The sequence below is a fragment of the Hypanus sabinus genome, chromosome X1 (assembly GCF_030144855.1).
Source record: "Hypanus sabinus isolate sHypSab1 chromosome X1, sHypSab1.hap1, whole genome shotgun sequence".
Classification (NCBI taxonomy): Eukaryota; Metazoa; Chordata; class Chondrichthyes; order Myliobatiformes; family Dasyatidae; genus Hypanus; species Hypanus sabinus.
The window spans coordinates 12,422,077-12,441,202 of NC_082738.1; the positions used below are offsets into that span (position 1 = coordinate 12,422,077).

Genomic DNA, 19,126 nt, shown 5'->3' on the forward strand with positions numbered 1-19,126 from the left:
AAAAAAATTATCCATCGTAAACCGGTCACCGTCAAATTCTGATTGATATAAAGATTTATAAAAATCTTGAAAAGTGTTATTGATTTCTTTATAATCAGTAGTTAAATTACCATCTTGTTTACGAATTTTAATAATTTGTCGCTTAGTCGAAATAGCTTTTAATTGATTAGCTAACAATTTACCAGTTCGATCACTATGAATATAAAATTGAGCCCTAGTCTTAATTAATTGATTCTCAATTGAAGAAGATAATAATAAACTATGTTCCATTTGAAGCTCAACTCTCTTCTTATAAAGTTCTTTGGTAGGAGTAACGGAATAAATCTTATCAATTTCTTTAATTTTATCCACCAATAAAGCTATATCTGAATATCTTTGTTTTCTTTTACCAGCGGAATATGAAATAATTTGTCCACGAATAAAAGCCTTGAAAGAGTCCCAAAGTATTCCTTTATCAATCTCTTCATTATAGTTTGTTGAAAAAAATAAGTCAATTTGTTGTTTTATGAAGGTAATAAATTCTGGATCTTGAAGCAAAGTAGCATTAAGTCTCCAAGATCTAGTATTGATAGAAGAGTCCGGAGATATTTTTCATTGATAGATGCAAACAAGAACTGTCTTACTGTAAATTCTTTCTTGCTGGGGATCTCACTTGGTCTGAAGCATCAATTCGACAGTCAACCAGTTCTGACACCATATTATATTCATTGAGGGATAGTGCAGAGCACACTAGGACGCCAGCATGAAGGATATTCAACTGAACTTTATTGATAACCTTCATTGTACAGTATGTGAACTCCTCCCAAGTGGGAGTGGCTGAGTGGCATAGAAGTAACCCATTAACTACTGTCACATACCCTGTGACCGGGTTAAAGAACCAGCAGAAATGGAAAACACTCGAGTTTGGTATGGCTATAAACTAATAGTGTTTATTAGTAACTAAGCAATGCAGATATTTTGAACAGGTTAGCAATGATATATATATACATTTGTGTGTAGAAATAGGAGCAAAACTAGGCTTTCAAAACTAGGGGTAAGACTGGATACACTCTTATGATATGAAGAGAGTTCAATTCAGTTCAAGGTAGTTAGTTGAGTAACATTGGAGAGAGAAAGGGGTGAGAGGTGATGCTGTTGATCTTGCAAAGTCCTGCTGTGGTCACCAACTATGGCCATGATACGTACGACCGTTCTTCAGTGGTGGATTATCACCCAGGCGAGGCTGGACACACAAATAATTCCCCACCGGTCGCACCTTTTCACACTGTGAGCCACTGATCGATTTCCCCAAATCAATCCTCCAAAACCCCACCTTCTTGTGGGTGTAACAAAACTCATTCAGTGTCCTAAACTGCGTATGTCTCGTGGTGTGTCTGTGTAACAGTGGACCTGGCTTTTATCTCCCCATGTTGGACATCAACTGTCCATCAACCTGTTCTCTCTGCAGGAACTTCAACAAGCAGGCAAGTGACCTCGGGGGAAAAAAGGTAAACAAGCTGGCAGAGAAACCATCACATCAATCTGCCGAGCAGTTTCTGTCTCTCTCTCATGGTGCTGGATGCCTCCCTCTCTTAATAGCAGCACAGTTCATAGGGACTACTCTGGACCCTGCTTCAAACTAGGTTTTCCCCTGACACTACCACATTATCCTCCTTTCCGTCCCTCAACTTTTTATTCTGGTGTCCTTCGTTTCCAATCTGGAAGAAGGGTCTTGGTCTGAAACATCAACTGTTTGTCCATTCCCATTGATGTCGCCTGGCCTGCTGAGTTCCTCCAGCATTTTGGGTATGTTAATTATAGTGTTTTTTGGATTACAAATAATTATATTGTGATGTGGTCCGTGGCCAAGGCGTTGGTCTAGTGCAGGGGTCAGCAACCTTTACCACTGAAAGAGCCACTTGGACCCGTTTCCCACAGAAAAGAAAACACTGGGAGCCGCAAAACCCGTTTGACATTTAAAAATGAAATAACACTGCATACAACGTTTTTTTTGCCTTTATGCTATGTATAAACAAACTATAATGTGTTGCATTTATGAAATTGATGAACTCCTGCAGAGAAAACGAAATTACATTTCTGCATGCAACAAAAACATTTTGAACTCCGAAAAAAAGACGTTGGGTTGAAAGTTACTTTTAAGTAAAATACTCAATGTCTATTTGAGTCCTTCTTGTATTTATGAAAAACGCCGAACTTAAATTTTCCGCCAGCAGCAAACCAAAAATAACATCAGCCAGCTGTCAGCCTGAAAAATAAAAGGACTATTTCACTGAACAATGAAAAAATATGAATATACATAAAATAATAGGCAATTAAAATATTTATCATACTTGGTTAATGGGATTTCTGCTCCTGGACCTCAGCGCACAGCGTCTGCACATCAGGGCTGTATGACGTCACCTTCATCTTTACACAGGATCGCAAGCTGTCATCTGTGAGGCGTGCGCGATGTTTGTTTTTAATAAAGTTCATGTTGGAGAACACCTGCTCACATACATATGTGGATCCAAAGATCGACAGGACTCCAAGCGCATACTTTTTCATGTTTACATAAATGTCGGGCATAGCATTCCATGTTTCGAACACAAGTTTGTCCGGTTTTGGAAGGTTTTCAATATCACTCCATTTGTGATTCTGAGCAAGAACGGCCTTCTGACGGGCAACATCTTCAAGGTCTGCTGTCAAGCGTCTAAACTTGGACACCCATATGTCTTTGTCGGCTATGTCGGCCAGTTCCATCTCAAGATCAGGTTGAATCACACCTGCCAATGCAGTCGTATTCAGTAGGGAAGGATCGATGCTTAAGGGAGTGACCGGGAAGGATAATGTGTTTTTTTCCTCTCTGAACTCACAGAAGCGTTTCCCAAACGATGTTTGCATTGCGATGATTGCAGAATGTAAATACTCCGAAATTATCATGTCGTGACCTTGTTTGAACTCTCTCAAATTGGGGAAGTGAGACAAAGTGCCTTTCTGTAAATCTCTGGCAAGCACTGTCGAATGCCAAAACATCCTCCAATATGTGCAGGGCTGTGCGTCCTTACCCCGTTGAAGAGCTGTGTTCAGCGTGTTCAGGTGCGCTGTCATGTCTACCATGAAGTGTAGCTTTTCCAGCCACTCTGGCTGTTCCAGCTCAGGAAAGGTGAGCCCTTTGCTGCCCAGGAAAGTTTTCACTTCCTCCAGACACGCGACAAAGCGTTTCAGCACCTTCCGTCTGGACAGCCAGCGATAAAAACACGTTGTAGCGGTGTCAGTAAACTGCAGTCAAAGATAGCTTTATTCGAACTAAACAGCCTTGCTTTTAAGCCTCCCTCAACCCAGCCCCCATGGACGCAGATGCTGCAAAAGACGCGTACTCACAAACCCCCGTAGGCTATCTCCCTTAGCCAGAATGCTGGCTAATTGTGAGCCGTTTCGGATGTGGCAGGAAATGTGTCGCCACACTTAGATTGTACAAGATCACCATAATCTTCAAATTTAGAATTACATTTCAAAAGCTAACAAACTAACATAAAATACATTTTAATTAAATACTGACCAATTATTTCCCAAAGCCACAGGGAGCCGCAGCACAGAGGTGAAAGAGCCACAAATGGCTCGGGAGCCGCAGGTTGCCGACCCCCGGTCTAGTGATCTGAAGGTCACTAGTTCGAGCCTCAGCTAAGGCAGTGTGTTGTGTCCTTGAGCAAGGTACTTAACCACACATCGCTCTGCTGTATAGGTCCTAATGCCCTTCCCTTGGACAAAATCAGTGGCGTGGAGAGGGGAGACTTGCAGCATGGGCAACCGCAGGTCTTCCATACAACTTTACCCAGGTCTCAGTCAACATCGAAATCGATGGACAGCCAAAGAATTATATTGTGTTCACTGAAACACCCGAGTAGTTGCAGAAGTCAGAGCATCAATCAACAAGTAATGAACACAACAGCAAATCTGGGAAGTCTTTGATCTATTTTTAAAACTTTATTTTTTTATAAGCACAAATTGTGCTTAACTTTTGGGTTGGTTAAATCATAAAGTACTGCTTTCCTGAATGAAGAAAAACATTCTATACAATGAGGACAATGACAGCCCATATCTCCATACACAGCTTCAAAAAGAAAATGTACAAAATAGAATTTTTTTTTACAAGGGTAAGAACACTACAATCAAAGCAGTCAGCTAAACTTTCGTTTAATTAATATAAAAAGATCAAAAGGAAACTGATTTTGTCTTTACACTTTTCAATGCCCAAGGTGGAAATATATAAAGACAGGCACAAGGCTAACAAAGCTTTCAACACCACATGGAAACAAGTATAACTGAACAATTTTCAGAATAAATGGATCACAGGAACTGACAAGATTGGAACTGGCCCCGTCATATCTGTAGCACACACACAAAATTTCATGTATTTTTGAAATGGGAATACAACACATGGCTTCTCCAACAAATTCTGTAACATCTTGGGCCAGAGCAGGTGGACAAGTAGGCTACACAATAGGCCGACCTACTGAGAAGGTCAATCCATCAGCAAGTGTCAATGACTGTGGAGGCTTGAGAACTTCTGATGGGAATGAAGATTCGTGGACCCTCACAGACATGCATTTCCTGATCATTTGATAACTAACTTAATTCAACTCCATTAACAGTTGCTCTCAATATTTCAGGAACAGATGTAAAAAAATTGCTAAAGTTATTGACCTATCCACTGCTCTTTCAACAACTGAAAGCAGATTCTGAGGAAACCCAGACTGTGCACCTTCAGAGTATAATTGAAAGGCAACACTAGTTCAACAGTGGGAAAGTGGCCAGTGGATCTCGCCAAACAAATTTAAGTAGTTGAATGCTAGAGAATGCAAACGGTTAAGAAAATGTAGACTATCTGTTCAATCAAGTCACTGAAGTCAAACAACAAACATGGAGAAAATCAGCCAGTGTGGCAGACATAGGCCACTGGTTCAGTCAGACCTGAACTGTCCTGATGTAAACCAAAATGGTCCCCACACTCCTTGGGCTGATTTGCTGTAACTAATAGGTGGGACATAGATTTCATCCATGCCATAATGCAAAATGGTCTGAATTTGTTAATGATGATGATTCAATTACAAATTTCAGTTTCAAGTTCCAAGGCTGTAGCTTGAAAACAAATACACTAAAACAATGCATTTGTACTTTTGTGCTGTTCCTCAACAGGAGATGATCTGGCCAGTTGTAAAGATAAATTTGGTCTGGAGTGAATGAGTGAATCTACTATGCTTCTCACCAAGCTGTTTCCTATGTTCTGCATTCACAGAATGCTAAGTGCTGAAAAAGGAGGGACATTGATAGAACCTAAATATAGGTTAATACTGATTTAGAGTCACTATTGAAACCTACATACCAACCCCCATCCCCCCACCCCAAAGAACTAAAGAATCCAGGTTAATTGATCACTTGTACATTAAAAAACATACCCATGTATTACACACCACAGACCCACTTGATTAAAAACCAGAATGTCAGCCGTCTCCAGAAAACTGTACAGTAACTAGGTTTTATGAATCTCTTTGCTCAGCCCTGATAAGACCCATTTCTATTAAGTCTTTTCTTTGGCAAACCACAGATCTTATCAGGTTTCTCTGATGTTGCCTCTTACAGTTTTAGAAACCTCAATAACCCAACAAAAATGCTCCACCTTGCATTCATCTTTTCCAGCTTCACCAGAAAGGGTTTTGACTAAATGCAATTTTAAAATTGGTCAGACACATCTCAATGTCAGTGATGAGTAAAGGCAGTTCACCAGGACACTGCCTGATTCAGATGGTCAAGACAGAAACAGCCCATTAATGCTATACTCTCCATCAGCAGCATCACTTTATAAAGTTCTTTCCATCCCTCCACTCTATCACCATTCCACAACAAAGACCAATAGGGGCTACCTGCTGGACAAAACTACCTTCAGATTGTTGATCCCGTTTCATCATACTCAGCCGCTCCCTCCCCAAATCATTATGGGATCAGGGTACACCAACCCAGTCTCCAAATCAAGAGGACACCCACACTCTCAATGCTACCTCTAACTCTACCAAATGATTTGCACCTGTACCACAGGTAAGTTAAAAGTAGGGTTTTCCTGCTAATTTCAAACTCTAGCACAGACTTTAGGCACGTTTGTGGATGGGCATGAAGAGAAGCTAATCCATTAACAGAACCTTGTGCCTGCAGCATTGAAGATGCAGCAGATGGAAGAAACCTCCCACAGGACTAGCATCATCACAGCACTGCCCTATTTTTGGTGGAAGCTGATGCATCTATGATGGACATTTTGTACGAAAACAGCTGTTTCGCCTTTCAATTTTTAATTTACAATACAGGCAGCCTTCTGAATAACTGTTGTCAGAAAATGGAAAAGGTTCAAGTAAAACAGCACTTGGGTAAGAGCTAAGCCATCCCTAACAAAAGAAGGTGTTGTGATTCTAAAAGGGTTCTGAGTGTGAAATCCTGCACACCTCAACGTCATCCTGGCCACTGATTACATCAGTCAGCTTAAATGTGTCTGTGACCAGAGATTCAACACACCAAGTGTTAATGTTCTCCATGCAGATGCTGAATGTCAAAATAAGATACTCCATAATAAAGATGTGAAAGAAGTGGGGCACAGAAATGGGTTTGGTCGGAGGTGATAGAAATATATGTAAGTAACCTGTTTTTTCCAGATGCTGCCAGGCCTAACTTCCTCAATTTTACATTGCAGCCTCATTCTGGGTAAGTGTCTTGGCTTTTCCAACAATCAAATTCCATCTCAAATCGGCTATCGTTTTACATGGACATTCAATCAACAATTCTCTTTAACTGGAACCGCTTTAAGCTTGTGTTCTTGTACTGTAACCTCATTCTGTAACTCCAGGTCCTGCTAAGTGCTGAAATAGTTGCCCAAGGATTCATGAATAATGCAGCCATACAGTGAGAACATTAAACCTTCATTTCAACAAAATCCATCACCAGGACAACTTTGCACTAGCACTGCAAATTAACATATTGCAATGTGCTTCTGATGTGTGATTTTGCTTCCTCTTTATACACTATGGCGATCACCTGGAAACACAATACCCACCTCTATCACTGTTTTCATGGCTCCTGAAAGGGACCGTCACCTATTTTGAAATTAAGGGACATGAAGCAGTCTCAAGGTTCTGAATTGTCTAACAAGGAAACTCACTTTACTGAGATGATATAAACATTATCAGTACATTTTTTGCTGCTTTGCCCCTCTTCTGACTCAATACAATTATTCACTAGAATTTGTTCCAATGTCCCAACGTTCTCTTTCCAACTGACAACCCCTCAGACATCTGGCCTCAGGCTGGCAACTCAGTAGAAGTTTAAAAACAAGATTCAGGAACACAAAGGTGCAGCCAGAGTGCAGATGTACATAATGCTCTAAAATAACTGTACAGCAATCAACTCTCTTTTTGAACATAGTCAGCTGAATCATTGCCTACTGGTCAACTCACTTAGCCCAGGTGCACCAAGTTGATGTCCACTTTAAAGCTCAAAATAGGAACCATTAGTTTGGCCTCCAATAAGACAGCAAAACAGTACCAAAAGTGGTTATGAAATTGGACTGCTTTTGAACATTGCTGAATGTATATTCCATTATTGATTTCAGGGATCAATAATCTGCAACTACATGGACTGTTTTAAAAAAAATTGTTTTGGTTTATGGCCCAACAGCCAAAGTATCAATCAATCCAGCTTTTATTCTAGAATTTAACTCAAACTGACCTCTGTTGGAATAGCTTAGGTTGATGACAGAAAATTTAACAGAAGAAAGTTGTCTAAATTGGACTCTAAATTCACTAAAACTGTGAATTTTGTTTGGGTGATGTTTGAATATCAAACGTCAAGAAAAGTGTATCTGCCACTATTTCTTTTTATCTGTGTGAGAGCCGTAGAGATATAGAATGTTTCTGCTTGTCATCGTGCGGAACTGTAGCTAGTCCACCACTCTCCAACTCCCTGCTTCCTCTGTTACTGCCTCCAGATGATCGCCGACTGTTTCTGGTTTGCCTGTGGCCAGTTGCAGGTCGAATCTCGCGTTCTGTTCCTGGGTCACCTGCCAGAGGGAATGTTCGCTTCTCCCAGGGCTGAACAGTCTACAAGAGAGACAGAAATAATTATTACCTATTAAGTAAAATACACTGAACTATTACACAAATTCTGAATTGTTTAACGTAAGAGCTCATATTTACTGAGACACTACAGGCAGTGCAACAATGGCAGGTGGTCTGCAGAAAGATTTGGAGAGGTTGGGACAATGGGCAAAGAAGTGGCAGATGGAATACAGCACAGGGAATTTTGGGGTTATGCACTTTGCTTCTAAGTAGGGAGAGAATTCAGAAATTGGAGTGGCAAAGGAATCCAGGTTAACTTGCAGGCCGAGTCAGTAGTAAAGAATGGGACTAGAGTATCAACAAAAGGATGTACTGCTGAGGATTTACAAGGCACTGTGGTCAAATCACATTTAGAAAATTGTGAGCAATTTAACTTATTATTGTGAGCATGTACCTAGGGAAACACGCTGGCTCTGGAGAGGGTCCAGCGAATGTTCACAAGAATTAACCCAGGAATGAAAGGCTTAATGTATATCCCTGGGTCTGTTCTCAATGGAGTTCAAAACGTTTTATGGGGGTGTGGGAAAAGGAAGGAATGTCATTGAGACCTGGATACTGAAAGGTGGAAGTGGAGAAGATGTTTTCATTAGGAAGAGTCTAGAATCTGAAAGCACAGCTTCAGAATTAAGGGACGGTCCCTTGGGCAGTGAACCTGTGGAATTTGGAGGGCTGTGGAGGACCAGGATATTTGAGGCAGAGATAAAGGGGTTAAGGGTTATACCGAGAAGGCAGGAAAATGGTGTTAAAAACAGCCATGATTGAACAGCAGAGCACACTCAATGGGCCAAATGACCCAATCCTATATTGTATAGACTTGTGCACCTCCATGGCTTTGCTCCCCTCCCTTAAATATCCCTATACCTCTCAGCCCCCACACCGAACCTTTTACTGTTATTATTGCTTCCTTCAGACTAGTTTAAGAGAATGCATCCCCTCACACTGAACAGGATTAAGTTCACTCTGCCATCGTACTGCCCTCTTTACCAACTGAGAAATGTTGTCCATGACTACTGTCTGCATTAACAACACTTCCGATTTTCAGGTCAATGGAGCTTGCAAATCATAGCTCCTGCATTTACATCCAAATGGTTAGTGCATATCGCAAACATCAAGCGTTTAGTATTGATCCCTGTGGCACACCACTGGGCAGGATTTGTAAACAGGATGTCTCTCTACCATCATCTTCTGCCTCCTACAATCACAGCAATTTTGGATCCATAATATCAATATGGCTAGCATATTTTTTTAGCCTTGCCAACCATCTTACTGAAGCCCATAAATCAAATACATTTAATCTATGTTACCTTTCAAGTGTAGATCTATCCTGAACCTTAGAAGAGTTTCAGCAGTTCCTACCACTGACAATAGATGCACTGATTTATAATTAACTGGCATATTCCTTCTGACTTGCTGAAATAAAGGAACAACATCTACCAGCCTCAATCATTCACCTTCAGCCAGCAAAACTATAGAAATCTCTGAAAGCACTCTAACCACCCCACCCCACCCCCAATAGCAGCCTGACACAGTTCATGGCACAGGTCTAGTATGCTGAACATCTTGTCTTGGATGGTTATGTTAGAAATTGTTACTGAGATGAAGCCCACATGTTTGAGTGGAACTAGAGCATGGAATCAATAAAACAAAAATAAACTGCATTGTGATAGTTTGGGCACAAAATACTTAGATTTTCTTTAACTCAAACCCAGCAAATCAGTAAGCACATTGCATTAATGATGGACAATGCCACCGCTATCTCAGGTCTCATAGTGTAATTAGAGGCAGCACAAGGCATTTCTGTTTAAGAATTATTCACTCTACTCTCCAAGGAACACAGGATGACTTCAACTTGATGTTCTCAATTCTTGCTTTAGCCAAATCTGGCAATTATTGAGACCATAGGAATTTACCACACAAATGTGATGTCCCCACTGTTGCTTTAACAACTTGTTTGTAGACACAAGATCAATTAGATTCTTAAGCAAACCATTTTACTTGATTTGACTGGTCTATCTCACCTGTTCTTCATGGCCAACATCCGGGGTGGAACAGCGTGTATCCTCATTTGAAATCCGTGCAACATTTTCTTGAGGAACTGGAAAATAATTTGTTTCTGGATTGACAGGTAGTGCAGAAGGACTGGAAGGTGAACGTGAAAGGGTTAAATCTGCAAAACTGTGATAACTGACATCAGGAGAAGCAGGCCGAGGGGTTGGATGTTCATCGGTTGATTTGTAAGACCTGCAGATCAAAAAAATAACTCAGTTTCTGGACAGAATAAAACCTTCCAAGTCATTCAAGAAATGGGAACAAATTCCATAAAAGAATCTAAACCCGAGTTCAGAAACCAGGAAACAAAATAAATTCAACGTAAAGTATACAAAGTACAGAACCAATTGAAAGCATGTGGCATAATTAGATATGCAATATTTTATGCAAGGTATGCCACAGTAACCATCTCAGAGACCTGTACAGGACTTAACATTCCATGTTACAAGAATGTAGGAAAGGGAAAAAATTTACAGATAAAGTAGCAGTAATGTAGACAAGGATAGTGCCCCAGCATTAAAATCAGGGGGCAATGCACAAGGGTGAGCAGACATGATAGTTATAACTAAGGAAATGAAATGGGATCCAAGTTTCTTGGGCGGCACAGTGTTTGTGTTGCAGCAGTTAGTGCCATGCCTCAGTTCAAGCAATCAAAATTCAATCCCAACTTGTGGCACTGTCCCTGTGGAGTCTGTAGGTTCTCCCTGTCACCATGTGGGTTTCCTATGGGTGGTTCGGTTTCTTCCTATGCTAGTTGGAAGGTGAAATGCCACCTATGTAGGTGGGTGACAAGAGAATTTGTGTGGAGTTGGACACATGAAAAAGCAATGCAATGGATTGCAAGCACAGATTAAGAGATCCGAGAGTTGTTTGACAAAATCCAGATATCCGGGAAAGTAGCAAGAGGTACAAACACAATCAGAGAAGTAAAACAAAATAAGTGTCTGGGACTGCAGTCTAGCTCAAGTTCAATACATTTATTTACATTGAGGACCACTCTGGAGCAATACTTCCTTTAACTAGCGAACCGGCCACACATGTGTAAACAATATGCCTGAATCAGTCAACAATCTCATATTGAACACACTGAGGCAACAGGGATCAGAACATCAGAGAAAAGCAAACCAAGAACTGAAGTATTCAGTTAGCTTGCTGACTTTCAAGAAATACCAAAAAAGAACAGGCAAACAGACATGACTCCAAAAGAAGCGGGCATTGCTGGACATATGGGAGCAAGCAAAGGGTTTATATCTCACCTGGGCATTCAGTGGCAGCCTCCTTGACAATGCTGGAGTAGCACAATGCCAAAGAGAGCAGAGCTGCATGGTTGGCATTGCTATTCCTCACATCACATTGCTCCTGCTGGTTACCAAACTGTGGCATCTGCTCCTTTATAAGGAGTCAGGTTTTTCAACAGAGTCCCCACAGCTCTTATTATGCTTACAGAAGAATAGACCATTCAGCCACAATTTAATGAGGCCATGGCTGAGCTTTCACCTCAATCGCATTCCAGTACTAACGCCATATCTTGTGATTCCCTTTGCATCTAGAATCTATCAATCTTTGTCTTCAATACAGTCAGCAACTAGGCCTCCACTGGGTGAAGAATTCCAAAGATTCACTATGCTCCTGGTGAAGAAAGTTCTTTACATCCAAATAAATACAGCTGACCCCATATTTTGGGGCTGAACACCCTACTCCAAATAAGGGGAAACCAGTGCTTTGTTTCTATCTCATCAAACAGGAGATTTTCAAGTTTTACTCCACAGAAAATTAAAATGTTGTGAGTACCCATTCCACAATCACCTTTGGCAATGTCTTCCAGATTCCAACTACTCTCTGGGTGACAAAAATCCCCACTTCAATCCTTACCTATTATTGAAAGCCATTAACCAATCAGTAGGATAGTCAAAAAGCTCAATTAGCAGTGATTCAAACACACCTAGATCCTCATCTATGCCCCTCATAATTTTATAAACACTTCTATATGGTCTCGGGTATATGACGAAGAGTCTCGGCCCGAAACGTCGACATCGCTTCTCCCTATAGATGCTGCCTAGCCTGCTGTGTTCTACCAGCATTTTGTGTGTGTTGTTTGAATTTCCAGCATCTGCAGATTTCCTCGTGTTTGCTCTATATGGTCATCCTTGAGCCTTGTTTGCACCAAGGAAAACAGTACCAGCCTATTGAGTCTCTCATAACTAAAATCCCCAGTCCTGGCAACAATATTGTGCACATATTCTGCAATCTCTCTAGCTTAATCACACCCTTCCTACCCTATGGTGACTGCAATTGCTTTTGTACAGTCTCACTACTGTCTTGTACAACTGTTACATGACATCCCATCTCCTGTAATCAATACACCATCCAATGAAGGCAAGCGTGCAATACACCTTCACCATATTGTCCACCATCTAACTATTTTTAGCAAACTACATTATTTATACCCCTAGGTCTCTGTTTTGCAACACTCCCAGGGCCTCGCCCTTCATAGTGCTTATCCTGCCCTGCATTAATTTCCCAAAGTACATTACTTTGCATGTGGCTAAGTTAAATTCCATCTGCCAGTCCTCTGCCTATTTCTCTAGTTGATCTGGATCCTGTTGTAACCTTGAAGAACTATATTCTCATCTGAATTATTAATATAGTGGACTGCAAGACCCTACAGAGGATAGTAAAGTGACCAATTAACATACTATGTCTTTGGACTGTGGGAAGAAACTGAAGGACCCAGAGAAAACACATGCATTCCATGGGGAGGATGCATGAAGACCGCAAGGACACTGGGATTGAAGTCTGAACTCCACCGCCCTAAACTGTAATAGCAATCTGCTAACTGCTACATTACCGTGGCACCCTACCTATGCCAGAGGCCCAGCAGTTTCTTTCCTTGCTCAAAACATCCTAGGATAAACTTTAAAGTTCAAGGTAAATTTTTCCACTGAGGTTGGGTGGCACTATAACTAGAGGTTATGGGTTAAGGATGAAAAGTAAAAAGTTTAAAGGGAACATGGGAAACTTCTTCACTCAGAGGGTCATGAGAGCGTGGAATGAGCTGTCAGCGCAAGTGGTGCATGCAACCTTGACTTAAACATTTAAGAAAAGTTTGGATAGGTACATGGATGGTAGGGGTATGGAGGACTATGGTCCTGCTGCATGTTGATGGGAGTAGGCAGTTTAAATGGTTCAGCACAGATTAAATGGGCCAAAGGACCTGTTTCTGCACTGTACTCTTATTATCTGACTCTATTATCAAAGTACTTATATGTCACCATATAGATTCATTTTCTTGTCACCTTATGCAATAAATCCACAATAGAATAATAACCATAACAGAATCAGTGAAAGACCACAGCAACTTGGGCATTCAACCAGTGTGCAAAAGGCAACAAACTGTGCAGATCCCAGGAATTTATACACTGTTATACTCATCAACACTCCCTCTTCTGTAATGTTGATATGTTTCAGGACATCACTGTTCTCTTCCCTGAACTCCCTAGCTTCCATGACTTTCTCCACAGTAAATACAAGTTATTCACTTAAGACCGTGCTTCAGGATCAAAATGCTCAAAACAAAAAGGTAAGTGGAGCTTTTGCTCTTAATATGCTCATACTAACTCTTATAATTTTCCTTTACCTTATCTGCCAAGGAAATCGTCCCTTTTTGCCCTCAGAATTCCTTATTTTTCAATTCCAAAAGATCCATTATGCCATTTACTCTAAACTACTTGTTATACTTGCCTGCATTTTTTTTTACTCTACACTTCACTCATTTGCATTGTTTTTCCATTTAGATAATAAGGAGATACACATATTTACTCAAACAAAAATATACCTATCTGGAAAGATGGAACTACAAACAAGGTATGGTACTGATCTGATGGTTGCCTTTAATTCCATTAAAGTGTGTAACAGAATGAACAGCAAAACTGATACCACAGGGCACAACTTGGACTATAGATTGTAAATGCACAGCTGTCACTAACATAACATAACAAGAGAATCTCCCTTCCCCAAGAGTGGTAAAATGCGGTACTTATAAACATAAGTAACTAGAGCAGTCACCGATGCATTGAGGGACTAAAGAACTGGATACATTAAAAGATCATATAATAGGTGAGAGGCCACTACTCTTAACCAAATATATTGCCAGATATCCCCCATTTATGCTGTGTATTATGTCTACTCATGTTCTTACAAGCATTACTTGGTACACAAATCTTATACAGCTTTCATAACTTGTAATAACCATATCCAATCCAAGTTGTTTTCCAAGCACAACAGTGAGGATGCCCTACATCTACAATCTCTGTCAAAGCACCTTACCAATTTCAGTCAGAAGTTGAGAAGGGATCAAGCAGCTGCATTAAAATTATTTGGGGAATGAAAGGCAACATGTCCTATCAATATAACCATATAACAATTACAGCACGGAAACAGGCCATCTCGGCCTTTCTAGTCCGTATCGACACTTACACTCACCTAGTCCCACAGGCCTGCACTCAGCCCATAACCCTCCATTCCTTTCCTGTCCATATACCTATCCAATTTTACTTTAAATGACAATACTAAACCTGCCTCTACCACTTCTACTGGTAGTTTGCTTGTCTATAGATAGCCATCCTGGTGCAAGTTATAGCAACAAGCCAAAAGCTGTTAGCTTCTGAATATTGGATTGAGTACAAAATCTTGAGCAAAAGTATTCCCTCCATGCCATAATAACAAGCACACCATGAAGCTGCCACTATCAATACCTGCTTCCACGTCTCTGGGCATGGACAGGGGAAGCCAACCACGTTGTCCACCGAGAGCGTTCGAACTCCTCGTATTTTGTGTGCCGAGAACTAAATGCTGCATCCGAAAGATCCTCCATCTAAAACAAGACCGATATTTATATATTATTAAAATTGATATTCAACCATATAAACTTTACAAGATTTTTCTGTAGGTTAGCTATGTTTCATTACCTCTTCACGCTCCTCTTCACCAGATCTGTTATTAGTTAAATCAGCTTTTAAATCCACCACACGCCAGCTAGAAGACAAAAAGATGATTTTAATGGAAAAAATTCAGGTACTTTTGCATCCACTTCCCGCTTTTATTGTTTTACAACATTGAATCACAGTGGATTTAATTTGGCTTTTTTGACACTGATCAACAGAAAAAGACTCTTCTGTGTCAAAGTGAAAACAGATCTCTACAAAGTGATCTAAATTAACTATAAATACAAAACACAAAATAATTGATTGCATAAGTATTCACCCCCTTTAATATGACACACCAAATCATCACTGGTGCAGTCAACTGGTTTTAGATGTCACATAATTAGTTAAGTGGAGATGACTGTGTGCTGTCAAGGTATTTCAATTGATTGTAGTAAAAATACACCTGTATCTGGGAAGTCCAACTGCTGGTGAGTCAGTAGCCTGGCAAAAATTACACCGTGAAGACAAAAAGAACACTCCAAGCCACTCTGTGAAAAGGTTATTGAAAAGCATGTCAGGAAATGGAGACAAGAAAACTTCCAAGTCACTGAGTATCGCTTGGAATACGGTTAAGTCAATCATCAAGAAATGGAAAGAATATGGCACAGCTATAAATCTGCCTAGAGCAGGCTGTTCTCAAAAACTGAGTAACCATGCAAGAAGGGGAGCCATGAGGGAGGCCATCAAAAGACCTATGACAACTGGAGGAGTTACAAGCTTCAGTGGCTAAGATAGGAGAGACTGTGCATTCAACAACTGTTGCCTGGGTGCTTCACCAGTGCAGCTTTATGGGAGAGTGGCAAAGAGAAAGCCACTGTCGGAAAAAAACTCACATGAAATCTTTGCTAAGGTTTGCCAGTAGGCATGTGGGACACTCCAAAGTCAGCTGGAAGAAGGTTCTATGGTCTGATGAAACCAAAAATTGAGCTTTTTGGCCATCAGACTGAACGCTACGCTTGGCGTAAGCCAAACACCACACATCTTCAAAAGTACACCATCCTTACTGTGATGCATGGCAGTGGCTGCATCATGCTGTGGGAATGCTTCACTGTAGCAGGCTCTGGAAGGCTTGTGAAGGTAGAGGGTAAAATGTATGCAGTAAAATACAGGGAAATCCTGGAGGAAAACCTAATACAGCCTGCAAGAAAACACTGACTTGGGGGAAGATTTGTTTTCCAACAAGGCAATGATCCCAAGCATAAAGCCAAAGCTACACAGGAATGGCTCAACAACAAAAAAAGTTAATATCCTGGAGTGGCTGTGTCAGAGTCCAGACCTCAATCCAATTGAGAATTTGTGGCTGAATATGAAAAGGGCTGTTCACCCTTGCAATCTGGCAGATCTTGAGCAGTTTTGTAAAGAAGAATGGGCAAAAATTGCAGTGTCCAGATGTGGAAAGCTGATTGAAACCTATCCACACAGACTCAAGGCTGTTATTGCTGCCAAAGGGGCATCTACTAAATACTGACTTGAAAGAGGTGAATACTTATGCAATCAATTTTGTGCTTTATATTTGTAATTAGATCACTTTATAGAGATCTGTTTTCACTTTGACACAAAAGAGTCTTTTTCTGTTTATCATGTAAAAAAAGCCAAGTTAAATCCATTGTGATTCAATGTTGTAAAACAATAAAACATGAAAACTTCCAAGGAGGGTGAATACTTTTTATAGGCACTGCACATTTAAAGTAAGGAGTAAGTGTGTCAGGGGAAGGGGTGTCTGAGGAAAAGCTGTTCTCCCCCTCATCCCAAAGACAGTTACAGTTTGTAACACACTGCTTCAGAAGATGATGGGTGAACTTGAATCACCAAGACACAGAGATACAGACCACATGGTAACTGGGACATCTCGGTGATGAGCTGAAGGTCTTGTTTCTTGGCTGTGAGATTTGGTGCTCTTGCCCCGTAGATCATTAGTGCCTTATCCTTGTTAACACAATTCACCATGCTGTGTAGTTACTCACGCACAATACACATCCTAGAGTATTTTGCAGATTGCATATCTCCTCAATCTAATCCAAATCACAGTGTGAGCATGTTAAACAAATGCTGAACACATACCTTGGTGTTAGGATCTCTTTATACTGAAGCTTCTCTACACGAGTTGTTGCAGCAACGGACATTGGAATGACAATGTTGTTAATGTCAAAGGAATTTTCTCCCCTTCGTTTTCTGATTGCTTGCTGTTAAAAGAAAATTAAAACATTGTGCCACAGGTGCCATATAAAGCAGAAAAACAAATTCCAGTCTGGGTAGAGGTCATCCCCAGGTAATGAACAGGTTGTACTTTTACAGACGTCCTTAAGTCCTTGTCATTTATAAGTCAGTGAATATTTTGGGTAGCTATACATTCACAGTACTGTAAAAAAATGGCATCAAAGCAGATAAGACACTTGTCTGGATTAAATTTAATTTACCCTGTTTCTGCCAGACTCTACCTGACTTATGTCGTGCTGGATCCTTAGACAACCTTCTTATTCTCTGTAACAGCAATTTTCATGTCATCTACCTGCAAATTACTAATCATACCCCCCTATATTCACATCCAAATGACTAATTCCATCACAAAGGTCACATCACTGATCCCAGATTCCAGAGAAACACCTGTCCACCATCACCTTCCACCTATCACTAAGGTAATGCTGGATCCACTTTGCCAGCATTGTTCCAAATCTCCGGATGTTTCACCACTTCTTGGGAAATGTTCCTCTCAATTCTGACGCACAATACCTTGAGCTCAAAATTTCACTAAACAGATACTAGGCATTGCCATTTTCAGTTTATTCTCAACAAAAGCTCCTTCTTACCAAGGTGGAGGCTACATTGTGTGTATTGTTTAAACTTGGTGCAGAGCTCTCCGATGAAGACAATGGCCGCAGTAGCTGGTTGTGAGATGAGGTGTGACAGCTAACCGTAGAACTACATGTGCTCCTCATGTCGGACAGGGCCTGCCGAGCTGCAAGAAAAGGTAGTTATACAAAAGTAAATTTTCAGTGATGACACAAAAGTTAAGATAATTAATTGAAGGACATACTCAGGTGGTCGGTCAGGCATTAACTATAGAATGAGAAACTAGAATTAATGATTCAATGAAATACAGTAATAATGAGGCACTGAGGTCTCTCACTCTTGAAATCATTTCAGTAAATCTCTTCTGCACCTTCACCAAAGCCTTGAGCTCCAGTTATGGAAAGAGGCAAGGTTGAGTCTCAAGGTCAAGTCTGAAATTAGAAATTCCTAAAGGAATCTTTAAGTATATTAGGAGAAGAACAACTCAAGAGAGAAGATCCCATTCATCATCAGCATGGCAATCAGTGTGGAGGCACAAGAAATAGGCAAAATCCTAAATGAATGTATTTATTGCAGAGAAGGACAAGGACAGTAGTAAATTCAAGGGGGGGGGGGGAAACAGCGATCATCAGTAATCATCACAGTAATTATCCTGGAACATATCAGCATTATGAAGGAGATGGTATTTAAGTACTGAAACACAAAAAGGTGGATAAGTCAAAACCTGGCTGAGTGTATCCTAAGATCTTCAAGAAGCAACAGAGGAGAATGATCTGCACGGATGGGATACAAAATTAAGTTTTTCCATTGTATTTCAGTATATGTGGCAATAATAAAACCAATACCAGATTTCAGGGGCTCTTACTTTGTTACCTACAGGTGAGGCTTCAGAAGGCTGGCAGATAGCTGATGTTGTGCCTTTATTTATAAAGTAGGAATAAGCCAAAGACTATAGACCAGTGAGCATTAGATCAATGGTGGGAAAGTTACTGAGGGGATTTTGTGAGACAGGATATATTTGCATTTGAAAAGGCAGGGACTTACTAGGAATAGTCAATGTGGCTTTGTGTGGAAAACCATTTCTCCCAAATTAGTTTTAGTTTCTTTTTTTTTGAAAAAGTGACAAAGAAGATGATGATGGCAAGGCCTTTAACAAGATCCTACAAG

The 19,126-nt window shown here is 40.6% G+C and overlaps 1 protein-coding gene across 5 annotated transcripts in view; it reads right to left on the reverse strand.

Moving 5' to 3' along the window:
* Positions 1 to 3,925: 3,925 nt before the first annotated feature.
* LOC132384586 (KAT8 regulatory NSL complex subunit 1-like) overlaps positions 3,926 to 19,126 on the reverse strand; it is a 171,933-nt gene continuing 156,732 nt past the window's right edge. For all 5 annotated transcript variants that reach the window (XM_059955800.1, XM_059955801.1, XM_059955802.1 and 2 more), the window contains 6 exons: positions 17,977 to 18,125; positions 17,231 to 17,352; positions 15,152 to 15,218; positions 14,939 to 15,057; positions 10,154 to 10,376; positions 3,926 to 8,117 (listed from right to left, as the gene is read on the reverse strand). In XM_059955800.1, coding sequence (XP_059811783.1) covers positions 7,896 to 8,117; positions 10,154 to 10,376; positions 14,939 to 15,057; positions 15,152 to 15,218; positions 17,231 to 17,352; positions 17,977 to 18,125 — 902 coding nt within the window. In that variant the 3' untranslated portion in view covers positions 3,926 to 7,895. The remainder of the gene's footprint in view (positions 8,118 to 10,153; positions 10,377 to 14,938; positions 15,058 to 15,151; positions 15,219 to 17,230; positions 17,353 to 17,976; positions 18,126 to 19,126) is intronic.